Source organism: Lithobates pipiens, unplaced genomic scaffold, assembly GCF_037356315.1.
Source record: "Lithobates pipiens isolate NorthernLeopardFrog02 unplaced genomic scaffold, aLitPip1_a1.2 Scaffold_19, whole genome shotgun sequence".
Classification (NCBI taxonomy): domain Eukaryota; kingdom Metazoa; phylum Chordata; class Amphibia; order Anura; family Ranidae; genus Lithobates; species Lithobates pipiens.
Window position 1 is genome coordinate 365,076,264 of NW_027507764.1, and position 13,234 is coordinate 365,089,497.

At 40.8% G+C, this 13,234-nt stretch overlaps 1 protein-coding gene across 1 annotated transcript in view; it reads right to left on the reverse strand.

Moving 5' to 3' along the window:
- The window catches only part of MBOAT1 (membrane bound glycerophospholipid O-acyltransferase 1), an 84,576-nt gene that overhangs the window by 21,893 nt on the left and 49,449 nt on the right, over positions 1–13,234 (reverse strand). The window contains exons 4-7 of the mRNA XM_077492263.1: positions 11,124–11,219; positions 10,864–10,919; positions 7,265–7,319; positions 4,955–5,132 (exon numbers count right to left, since the gene is read on the reverse strand). Of these exons, the coding sequence (XP_077348389.1) occupies positions 4,955–5,132; positions 7,265–7,319; positions 10,864–10,919; positions 11,124–11,219 (385 nt within the window). The remainder of the gene's footprint in view (positions 1–4,954; positions 5,133–7,264; positions 7,320–10,863; positions 10,920–11,123; positions 11,220–13,234) is intronic.

A 13,234-nucleotide genomic window follows, 5' to 3' on the forward strand; every position in this document is an offset into this window, starting at 1 on the left:
TTCACACTGGAGCGTTGCGCTGGCAGGACATCAGGAAAAGTCCTGCCAGCAACTTCTTTAGAGCGGTGAAGGAGCGGTGTATTTACCGCTCCTCCACCACTGCTCCCCATTGAAATCAATGGGGCAACGCGGCTATACCACCGGCAAAACGCCGCCATTGCGGCATATTGCGGGCGGTTTTAACCCTTTCTCGGCCGCTAGCGGGGGGTAAAAGCACCCCACTAGCGCCCAAAATGCGCCGCAAATCCGACAGTAAAACGCCTCTAAAAATAGTGGCATTTTACCGCCGACGTTATGAGTGCGGCAGTGTGAAAGCCGTCTAAGTATACATCTCTGGAGGGGGAGGGTAGGATCAGTTAGGTCAGTGCCAAGGGGCATAAAGTATAGCACTTTGTTTGAAAGTGCACTTATTCTTTAACTTGAAATAGATTAAGCTGAACTCCATGCAAACAGCTAAATACACAGATTAAATACATATAAGGGAGTTGTTTTACCTGCCCACTATGTACATATGTTCATTCATTTCTGAGATTTACACAGCACAGCCAGCCTGGTGACCTGACTTTTCTCTGCTACAATTAAGTAGCGCAACTAAATCACATTCCCGTCCCAGTCTGATTGGGCAGTGAAAGAGAAGCAGCAGACTGAGGAGCTCATCTGTCTTCTCCTATCAACATGCTCCTTGTTAGCACACGAGCACTGCAGCCCTCCTTATTGCAGCTTTTCATTCTCCCAATCTGAGCTCTACTGTACAGGGATTGCAAGAGGCTGATGCCAGGACAAATTGAGGTTCTTATACTAAATGCTTTTAAAAATACACTTATTCAGTATTAAAACATACCTGCATGCCAAACCAGGCAAGTACCCCAGCTCAGTAAATAATTACTGTCCTATTTCCCTAATTAAAAATGACATAAAGATATTAACTAAAATCCTACCAGATCAGTCTCCTCCTTTATCAGCCTCTATATACATAAGGACCAAATTCAGAGGGCTCTGGACGTTATTTTCCTTCTTAGATGAGGTTGGGATGGTGGCCAATGCCAGGAGGGATTTTTTTTTATCGCTTGATCTTCAAAAGGCGTTTGACTCACTATCTTGGCCTTATATATTTAGGGTTCTGAAAAGATGGGGCTTTGGCCAATCATGCCTCAACATTCTAGGGGCACTTTACTCCACCTCTGAAGACCAGATTCGTCTACAGGGATTTTATTCCCATTCTCCCCCCCCCCCCCCCCCCGATATGAGCCATTGTGCTAGAGACTCTAGCTATAGCCATTAGGGAACATCCAGACATCCCAGGGGTCATTGCGGTCCTCAATTACATAAATGTGCCTCCCAACATCTGTCACCTATTGGATGACTTTAGCCACATTTAAGGTCTTTGTGTTAACTTTTCCAAATCTTTAGCTTTAAATGTCTCCATTCTGCCCCCCTTGGTGTCGCGTTTCAAAGAAAAATTCCCATTTACATGGAGTGACACAGAAGTCCAATATTTGGGAGTGAAACTTACTGCCAGGATAGAAAACCTTTATGGGCAAAACTTCCCCCCACTTTTAAAAAAACGGAGGATTTAAATCAATGGGCCCACTTAGAGCTTTCTTGGCTAGGCAACTTGGTTAAGATGATGTTACTCCCTTGTTTCTTCTACTTTTTTAGAGCCTTACCCGTACCTATAGTCAAAAGATCATTTAAGATGCCTACAATCCAAAATCATTAGCTTCATTTGGGGTTGAACAAGTCACCATCTTTCTAAAGCATCGCTCTTTAGAACCCAAGACATGGGTGGATTGGGGTTTCCCAACTTATTATGGTACTATCAAGCAGCCCAACTAACCCAACTCTTGGCAATCTATTCCTGGCACATCCCGACTGGATTAATTTGGAAAGACAAGCAACCCCAAACCAAACTCTCGACTATTTAATATGGTGCCCTTCTAAACTACGACCCCCTATCTTAGCTCCAACCCTATCACACTCCTTCACCCTTTGGGACTTGCTCAGAGAACACTCACAATTGACTTCCCCATTAAGCCACTTTCACACATATTTCACAATCCCCTTTTCCCTCCTGGTCTTGATATACAAGCCTTTAAATGGTGGTTGGACAAGGGGCTCTAAAGTTTCAATCACTTCTTCCTCCTATCTGACCCTTTATCTAAAGCCTACATAGCGTGATACCTGCATCAGTAAACTAGAAATGTCTAGGTCTGAACACTTTAGATTCTATCAAATTTCCCACTTCTTACATACTGTAGATTAAACCGGACCCTCCTATCTTTTCTGACTATGAAGAGTGGTGTGATGAAGCCATGGAACAGAGAGGGGGAATCTCAGTGATATACAGGTCTCTATCCTCAACAACTTTAAAGTCTACCTATATGCCAGCCTGGGAGAAAAACCTGTCAAGCGAATGGGACCTATGGGTCTGGCATAGAGCCTTCTTTAGATCATTCAGAGGGGTCCTCCATATTTCTCTATTTGAAGCTAACATGAAAGTTATAATCAGGTGGTATATGGATCCTACCAAAATAGCCAAGATATACCCGACCTCTTCTCCCCTTTGTTTTAGAGATTGGGACCCTTAATTGGTAACATGCTACACGTTTGGTGGGAATGCACTAAACTCAGAGGCTTCTGGAATAACATTTTTAATATTATACATAAAGTGACTGGCTGTCCAGGCCCACAGTCCCCACACCTGGCCCTACTCAATTTCCCATTTGAGTCTGTGTCCAAGAGATCTCAACGTCTCATTTTTTTTATTCTTGTGGGAATAAATGAATTAGTAACTAAACTAAATTAACCATAGCTAAGGCCTGGAAACACCCCTATGTCTAAAAGAAACATTTTATGGAATATGGCCCAAGTAAAGATGGTCAGTATCCTACTTGATACCAAACCATGGGCCAATTATGTCCATACCCTATTCCGTTGCCTAAGATAACTCTTATTACTGTCTAACTCTTCTGGGGTGATCACAAACCCTCCCCTACCCTTCTTTCCCTCCCTCTGGTTTTGCTCATCTCCTCTCTACCTTCTTCTTCTTTAGTAACTTTCCTTGTCCCTCTTGGTCTTTGTCTGATGTCAAGTAGTATTACCTGACTATTGGTTCTGATTCAAGAAGATACCTGTATCTATTTGTTGATGAAGAGACCTTTACTTAACCATTAGAATAACCCCATAAGTGTTTTCATGATCGTACTTTATTCACCTAACATGCTACAAGCATCAAAACATTTAGCCACTTCCACTAATGAGAATTGTGTTTCTCTGTGTTGTCCTCGGTTAGGATGTATTTCTGTTGGAGCTGTGGAGGACGCACAGATTGCACAACTTGCACTACAACTAATGGTTATTTCCAACTTTTAAGATGACAACTTGCACTACAACTAATGGTTATTTCCAACTTGGTTAAGATGATGTTACTCCCTTGTTTCTTCTACTTTTTTAGAGCCTTACCCGTACCTATAGTCAAAAGATCATTTAAGATCTTTTGACTATAGGTACGTTCAACTGTTTGCTACAGTTGTACATGTATTTTCTTGCACACATTTGATCCCTTGCTCAAGGTATTTATTGTTATTGTTAATATTAACCTGACATCCTTTTATATGTCAATTGTATCTATTTCTTTATGTTAAACTCAATAAAAACATTAAAAGTAAAACATACCTGCGTGAATTGGTGTTTTTATCTGGCTGAAGTTTACCTTAATGGAAATAATTTCATCAGTATGTATTCAAAAATCTTGTTTCTACTTCATTCTATTTTACCTAGCAAAGAATTTGAATGGCCGTACATCCAGTTCTTTCTAACACAACACCACCTGAAGGATGACACCGCTTTCTCTTTTTTACTGAAGGAAGACCGTAGTTTAATCTCTCTGCCCCTAACCTGCTGACTCACAATAAAGGAGGAGCTAGCAGACTAATAAATGAATCTCTTTGATCACTTAGCTCTTTCTTCCTGTCGGCTTTCCCCTTCTCAGCACATTTCCATGCTGCACAAGATTGGCTCATAGTACTGTCCCTATCTCTCCCAGTTTTAAAGCTAGATTTTACTTTCTTAATGAACACTGACTAATTTTAATCACTATGCTGCTAGCATTAGTAAATATATATAATTGTTTTAAAATTATTTTTCATTTCTTCAGTTACTTCTTGGTTTCCAGGCCTAGGCAAATGATGCCATACATCCCAGGATTCTTCACGATGGGTTTTATCAGCTAAGCACACCCTTCTGTCTGCATGCCTGAGCTAATGGCAGATAGATGCTACATGAATCATCTGCCTTTACTCAAGATGGCCACAGCTAGAAATACTAGGAGGGTGTTTTTCAAAGTGATTTCTCAGCAAAATAAAGCATTGAGACATGGATGGATGGATAAAAATTTTGATCAGTGTTTTTTTCATCCGCTCAACAGAAGTTGATCATTTGATTGAATTCTGTTGAAGGAACAATCTGGAGAAGTTTCCCTCCATCAGCTGTTGACCAGTGTATTTTGTTGTCCTTGTTAGAATACAAAGTCCTGGTAAGAGGGGATTCCTCCATTCACCTTGTTTCTGTGGCTATAGACATTTGTTATACACTAACCATGTATAAGCCAGCTTTAGTGCTGCTATACCTATAGAGAGGATAGCAATAGGCTGATTGAAGAGTACTTTCACTAGCTGCAGTTAAAAATAAATGTGATGAATGTATTAATGAACCAATGAATATACAGCTGCATTCATCTCTGTCTTTTATATTGGCCTGGAGTTCAGCTTTAATCATGGTAAATTAATTGTAAAAATGAGAGACAATGCCAAGTGCAGCAATCAGAATCTATAAACACTAAGGGGGGGAAAAAACTGTTGGTTTGACCATTTCCATTCAACCAAAACCCAAGATGAAGAGCACAAACTGGCTATAAAAAGGTGAGAAGAGGAAGCAGTATACCTTTAGTACTCACATTTGGGGAAGGATCTGACACATGGAATTTTTCTTTCAAGCTCACTTCTTTTAACTTTGATCGTATGTGATTTCCTTCAATAAAGGCAATGTAGTCCTGGAAATTACTGCAGGGCCCAGCAAGCACACTCATAAAATTCAGGTGGTAGCTAAGGTACTCCAAAAGAGTTGGTCTTTTCCTGCAGATAATATTGATTGTATATAATAATAAATAATAGATTGAATTCTATGTGGTCTAAAATATTATATCTTATCTGACCATTTCTGGGCACTGTTTAGTTTACAGATAATGATATACATGTACTAAGGGCTGGTTCACACCAGATGCAGTCCAGTGCATTTTTAGTCTGCATCAAAACAGAATAGACAGTGTTTAACATGGATTCTAATGATCCTAGTTCACACCAATGCAGTCAACAAAAGTAGAACATGCTGCATATTTTCTATTTAGAATGCATCTGGAATGTGGCAAAAAGCACTAAAAATGCACCAGAATGCACATATACTCAATTGAGGCAAAGGAGAAAAAAAAAAGGATGGAAAAAAAAAACCACATCAAAAACATGCATGGAGAAATGCATCCAGAACACAAATTGTGGTGTGAACCGGACCTTGATGCAAAACAATCTGTTAATCAATACAATAAGCAAGCACAAGTGAAAGTGAACCCAATATTACCGCCACTCAATTCTACATGTATTGGTCAGCTTTAAATTTAAATTTAATCCACTGTGTTTTTATTGTATACCTTTTCTTAAGACGTAAATAACACTTGTCAGTTTTTATTGCGGTCTGTGTCCCTGGAGATTCACCCCTTGCATTTGTTCTATTTACCATTATCATGGAAAGTAATAGTAAAAGACAATCCTAGATTTGGGTTGACATCAGAACACTAATAGAGGGGAATCTTCCAATGGGGACAATATTTCTGGTGACACAATAGGATTCCCCCATTTTGAAGGGATTTCCTCTGGCTTCTTGTTGTGGCAATTGGACAAGAAATTAAGGGAAATCTCCCCGATAGAACATAGATGGCAAAAACAACTGACAGGAGTTATAACCCTCCCTTATTCTATCCAAAAAAAAGAGTTTGGTTTTTAGTTACACTTTAAATCAGCTTCCTGTAGCGATCCTGCACTAAAATCTTCCTAAACTCTGCCTAAATTCCTGTGAATTACAGATCTCCTTCCCCTATGTCATGGAGATGAGGAAAGAGAGAGGTTTTCTTTAGTCCTAACATACTTCTTGTCATAGGTTGACAAATGTATTCCTTTATAGATACAGTGCAGTAGCATGGTGTTCATTTAAATAGGCTGCCTAGTTCTCCACAGTGGACCTAATACCAGGCCTACGTAACTTTTCCTAGCGCAGTGCACTGTTATGTATGGTGTGGTACTGCAATAATGCATATTATAGTGCACTGCAAAGCAGATGTGTTAGAAGGTGCATTGAAAGAATGGCACAACAATGCATTCACATGCGTTACTACATTGCACTGGTGTGAATGAGGCCTAAAAATGTTTGCTTTTCTGCTGTAGGAAATGTAGATAAAGCTTAGGTTTAGAACATAAACTGGATGGCTCCAAGCAGTATGCGATACATATAGAAAAAATCTCATGTAGTAATGACAAAAATCTTTTAAAAATACCAGCAGTTCCTTTTACTTTCAGACACTATTGGAGCAATATTGCCAAATTTCCTGTGTATCTGATCTGTGTGAGACAGATTAGGAAGCAAGGGGAAAGCTCCAAAATGCTTTCTCTAAATAAAAATAAAATAAAAAAAAAGTTAGAATCTCAGTCATATTTTTATTGTTGCGTTTGCACCCGGTAGGACTTCCCCTCACTTCCTGTCCAAGTAACTGACATTGAACAGAACAGGAAGTGGGGGGGGGACTCTCCCAAATGGGGACACATACATCACTGAAATCCTGACAGCGGTTCTAACCTTTCCCCACTCTATCCAAAGTGAAAAAAAAGTTGACTAAAGAAGGGCTTTAGAAAACTCTGTTTCTCTATTGTATGAACCATGTAGCAGTCACATAAAGTAACATCTCTTTTAGCAGACATTATCACTGTTCTGCAGAGTCCCTTGTAAACAGAAGTTATGATATGTATGATATATATAAGACCCAAGACAGAGCAACCAGGAACACCTCCAAATTCAAAACAAAAAATGGGGTTAAAGCTCACATAAAATTTCTTATTTTATCTATGCATTTATCTCTAGAAATGGTGCATGCATTTTACTATCTAATGTTCTTATTTCAAACACATTCATCTATTACAAACATTCACATGAAATCTCTTACTTAACGCAGTTTTGGAGTTGCTGCTTGGTGAGTGATTCAGCATTGTGACTCATCCCTAAAAGGAGAAGTAAAACATGTAAAAAATAACAGTTGAGGATTAAAAGGAAAAGAGGAAACTGCAGCGAGTATGGGCATATATACAGTATTAAACAATCACAAATATAGAAAACATAATGGCCAATTCTTCATTGGCTACTACTATCTATAGGCACTTTCTGCAAACTATGATTAAAGGGGTTGTAAAGGTAGGTGTTTTTTCACCTTAATGCATCCTATGCATTAAGGTGAAAAAACACCTATCAGTGACCGGCCCCCCAGCCTCCCCCCGTTTTTTACTTGTCCCACTCGAACTTGTCCCACGGAGACGCGCTGTCTCTTTATCTGGGGTTCTCGGCTGTTGATTGGATAGATTGATAGCAGTGTAGCTATTGGCTCCCGCTGCTGTCAATCAAATCCAATGACGAGGCTGCCGGCGGGCAGGGCTGAGTCCTGCATTCGGCGTCTATGGACTCGGGAGCGCGCCCGCAAAGTTAACCCCCCAGGAGAGAGATTCTCCCAGGGGGTTATCTGATGTGGGGAGGAGCCGCCGAGGGACCCCAGAAAAGCAGGTTCAGGGCCACTCTGTGCAAAACGAGCTGCACAGTGGAGGTATGTATGACATGTTTGTTATTTAAAAAAAATAGTAATTTAACTTTAGTGTCGTTTTAACCACTTGCCCATCAGAAGATTTAACCCCCCTTCATGACCAAGCCATTTTTTGCAATATGGCACTGCATTACTTTAAGGCCTTATGCACACTGGAGGTTCTAAAAACGCCAGCAGCATCAGCTGTGGAAAGCTGTAGAATGAGGTTTACACCGTTTTTGCAGTAGCGTTTTTCAACTTTTTTTAGCAAAACTATACTCCCACAAAAGCTTATGGCTCAAAGACACTGATAAACGTTGAATGGTCGAGTTTTTTAGCATTTCAAGCTTTTATCATAGTTAGAGCATTTATACAGCTGAAAAACTCCTCTTGAAGCCCATTAGTTCTAGGGGGATTTTCCAGGCAAAAAAACACTTATGACAGCCTATATGTGCATGGACACATAGGATAACATACTGGGGAATTTACTGGCTGCAGGAAAAAAACACCTGAAACCAAAAACAGCAGCTGTAAAAACATCTAGTGTGCACAAGGCCTAACTGACAATTCCACAGTTGTGCAACGCTGTACCCAAATAAAACTGATGTCTTTTTTTCCCCACAAATAGAGATTTCTTTTGGTGATATTTGATCACCTCTGCGGTTTTAACTTTTTGAGCTATAAACAAAAAAAAAAAAAAACTGGCAATTTTGAAAAAAATATATATATTTTTTACTTTCTGCTATAAACCATAAAAAAAATAAAATAAATAAAATAAAATAAAAATGTCTATCAATTTAGGCCAATATGTATTCTGCTACATATTTTTGGTAAAAAAAATCAAAATAAGTATATATTAATTGGTTTGCATAAAGGTTATAGTGTCTACAAACTATGGGATATTTTTTTAATTATTTATTTATTTGTTTACTAGTAATAGTGGTGATGACTTATAGCGGCGGACAAATCAGACACTGACAGACACTTTTTGGCGACCAGTGACACCAATACAGTGATCAGTGCTAAAAAATATGCACTGTCACTGTAGTAATCATACTGGCTGGAAAGGGGTTAACATCAGGGGCGAACAAAGGGTTAAATATGTTCCTAGCCAGTGCTTCTGTACTGTGGGGGGTGGGGGGGTGCTTTTACTAAGAGAAGGCACAGAGCCATGTCCCTGCTTTGCAGAAACACAGAATCAATGCCGCCCCCACTGACAGAACAGCGATCTGCCTTGTTTACATAGGCAGATCTGTGTTCTGTCTGTGTACTAAACAATCCGCCGGTGCTAGCGCACATCGAGTTTGTGGTACCCATTGATGGGTTCCCAAGGTGTGTGATCACAGCGGGAGGGAGCCACCATCGCCACGCACGAGTCGGCAGCCGTGCCACTTTGCTGCTGTATATCTAAGTTATACGCTTGGGAAGTGGTTAAAGTGACCCTGTGGGTAAAAGTAAAGAAAATGTCATTAGCACACCAGGGATTCCGCAAAAGGGTCCAAAGCGTTATTTTCGTAGTCACATGATAAACATACAGCAATGTTTGTGGTAAAAAAGACACCTAACAAGCCAACAGCAGTAGCAGCAGGTGGCTGCCAGAATGTATCTACTGCTGTAAATTCACTCACTTTATGGAGCCTTTTGATTTAAAAGGACACTAAACTATGGTTGAGGAAAAAAATTCTATTCAAGTATGTATGCCTAACTTAAACGCCTCACACAGGGAGTTAAAAACGCGTCTGTTAGAGGCGTTTGACTTTCTTTTGTTTTCTGCCTCTAAAAGCCCCTCTATGTTAGCCTAAGTCTCGTTGCACACAGGTGTTTACTGTCAAAGAACCCATCACTTGCGCATTTAGGAGAGGAGTCTTTTGATAACAACATACAGGCCCAGAGAGAAATTTTAGAAACATCGCCAATGGAGAATTTTAAGACGAGAAGTGTCCCCCCATCGGATAGTGTCCGCCACCGTACGGTGCAGCACTTGTGCAGTATGGAGGACAAGGAGACGCAGAAAGTCTCTGAAGATGACCGGCGCCTGCGCACTTAATAGTATCTTCCTTTCACACGCTCCCGATGTTGTAAAACAGCACTTTGTAACAGAGCCACTCACCACGCTTCGGGCACGGCTTCGTTTCGCTCTGCATATTTTTATTCTAACTTTATGTCCACTTGGATGGTGGGGCTTGAACATGGACTCAGGGCAGAAGGTACTATTAAGTGCGCAGGCGCCGTTCATCTTCAGAGACTTTTAGCGTTTCCTTCGTCGACCATACTGCGCAAGCACAGTATAGGGCGGACACTATCCGATGGGGGACAGTATTTGACAAGACACCGGTCCTTAAGTGGTTACCATTTGTTTTACCCTAAGGCCCCTTTCACACTGGGGCGGTTTTCAGGCGTTACAGCGCTAAAAATAGCACCTGTGTAGCGCCTGAAAAAACCGGCCCCTTTCACTCCAGTGTGAAAGCCAGAGGGCTTTCACACTGGAGCGGTGTGCTGGCAGGACGGTGAAAAAAGTCCTGCTAGCCGCATCTTTGGAGCGGTGAAGGAGCGGTGTATTCACCGCTCCTAAACCGCTCCTACCCATTGAAATCAATGGGACAGTGCGGCAATACCGCCGGCTGCAGCGGCGCTTTGCGGGCGGTTTTAACCCTTTTTTGGCTGTTAGCGGGGGTTAAAACCACCCCGCTAGCGCCCGCAGACCGCCGCTAAAACGACGGTAAAGCGCCGCTAAAAATAGCGGCGTTTTACCGCTGATGGCCGCACCGCCCCAGTGTGAAAGGGGCCTTAGGCATGAAAGATCCTGAAAGACAAACACCTGCTGATCTGCCAGAAATAATTTGTTCTGGTCTTGACAACATACATTTTAAAACTGCTCAGTGAAGTGAAGTGAGTTGAATTTTTATTTTTATTAAAAAAAAAAAAAAGAAAGAAAAAAAAGAAAAGACAGGTCTGCCTAAAATCTTTATACTTACCATCATGTAACTGGAAGGCCAGTGTTGTGATTTTCTGAGTAACAATCATTAACGGCCTAGAAGAAAAAAAATACATTATCGTAATATCACCAAACATTCTAAGTATATTCATGCACCTAATAGTGCAATATATACTGCTTATTTGTTAAGCCAAGCCACCTAAACAACAGTTTCTATTCTGTCTGACAGTTGTGTGTACCAGTTCATTTACACGCACTTCTAAGGTTAGTTCCCATTACGCGCTTACTGTGTGCACCTACCCAGAGAAGTCCGTGGTCAGGATGCCATAGTTGAATATGTACACTCTGTTAATCTGGCACAATGTTAGATAACTCATAGCGGTTATAAAAGAGTACCTGGGGGAAAAAAAAAAATACACACTTTGTCTCAGTTAGCTGTATCTAAAGATAAATCCAGTCCAACATTATTCACAAGGAATATAAACAGCTAAATCATCTTAACCACTTCAGCTGCGAAAGATTTTACCCCCTTTGTAACCAGGCCATTTTTTGCTATTCGGCACTGCGCTATTTTAACTGCTGGTAATTGCCCCATCATGCAACTCTGTACCCAAAACTAAATTTATATAATTTTTTACACAAATAGAGCTTTCTTTAGGTGGTATTTGATCACCTCTGGGTTTTTTATTTTTTGCAATATAACCGAAAATTAAACAAAAATAAAAAACACAATAGGTTTACTTTATGCTACAAAACATATCCAATAAAAAAATCAAATTTCTGATAAAAAAAAAAAGTGTACATTGATTGGTTTGTGTGAAAGGTCTAGTGCCTACAAACTATGGTGTGTGTATATTGTATATATATATTATATTTATACACACACACACTGAAATAGTTTTTTTTTTCCTACTACTAATGGCGGTGATCAGTGACTTATAATGGGACTGCGATAGTACTGCTGGCAATCTGACACTAACTGACGCTAGGGGGAATTAACTGCCACTGATATCACCAGTGTCATAAATACAGTGATCAGTGTGAATTATATACACGGTCACTGTACTAATGACACTGGCTGGGAAAGGATTAACATCTAGGGCAATCAAAGGCTAACTATGCCTAAATATGTGTAATGCGCGCTGCTTTTACCACTAGATCTCTCAGTTTCTCATCCCTGGAAATCAAAGCACAGTCCTGTGTTGTTTACCAACTGAGCTGTGATTGCACACAACCGATCAGCAGGTCCCAGCTGTGAATCATTTGCTAGGACTTGCTGATAAGCTCCCACTGTGCATAATCACAGCGGGTGCTGGGCAGAGGGCACGCATCCTAAACCCAGAAGTAGGCGACATACTGGTACGTCGCTTTGCCTACAGCGGTCCCTCACACGCAGTACATTGCGGTGGCTAGCAAGTGGTTAAAACTGGGTTTGTGCTGAATTATAAATTATTAGATCTAGATAATTTTATTTTCATTATTGGTATAAATATGGTCAATATGGCCAAAGCCACAAAAACGGTTATGCTGGCACATAAAAATAAGGGCCGGTTCACACTGCAGGCGAGGCGAGGCGACTCTGACTTGCCTCGCCGCGACCTGCCGCGACCTCAGCGGCAACTTGCAGATGACTTCTGTATAGAAGTCAATGCAAGTCGCCCCGAGGTCGCCCAAAAGTAGTACAGGAACCTTTTTTCTGAGTCGGAGCGACTCGAGTCGCTCCTTTCAGAACGGTTCCATTGTACAGAACGGGGGCGACTTGCGAGAGCGAGGCGAGGCGAGTCGTGTCGCCTCGCATCGCCCGCTGTGTGAACCGGCTCTAACAGTGCTACACAAAAGGAAAAGCTTGTAATAGTAAACACTCTGGGTTAAAGCTAAAGAACTAAACAACAAATATTTATCAATATTAGCCTTCTACTACCTGTCTCTATTGGTTATTGTGGACATCAATCACAGGTTTCAGCCAATAGCAAGCTGCAGGAGGTCAGAGTCTGCAGTCCTGTACTTAAAGGGGTTGTAAACCCTTGTGTTTTTTTATATGCATTAACCACTTAAGCCCCGGACCAGGCCCCCTTTTGCGATTCGGCACTGCATCGCTTTAACTGACAATTGCGCAGTCGTGCGACATGGCTCTCAAACAAAATTGGCATCCTTTTTTTCCCACAAATAGAGCTTTCATTTGGTGGTATTTAATCACCTCTGCGGTTTTTATTTTTTGCGCTATAAACAAAAATAGCGCGACAATTTTGAAAAAAATGCTATATTTTTTACTTTTTGCTATAATAAATATCCCCCAAAAATAGCTAAAAAAAAATTTTCCTCAGTTTAGGCCGATACGTATTCTTCTACATATTTTTGGTAAAAAAAAAAAAATCACAATAAGTGTTTATTGATTGATTTGCGCAAAAGTT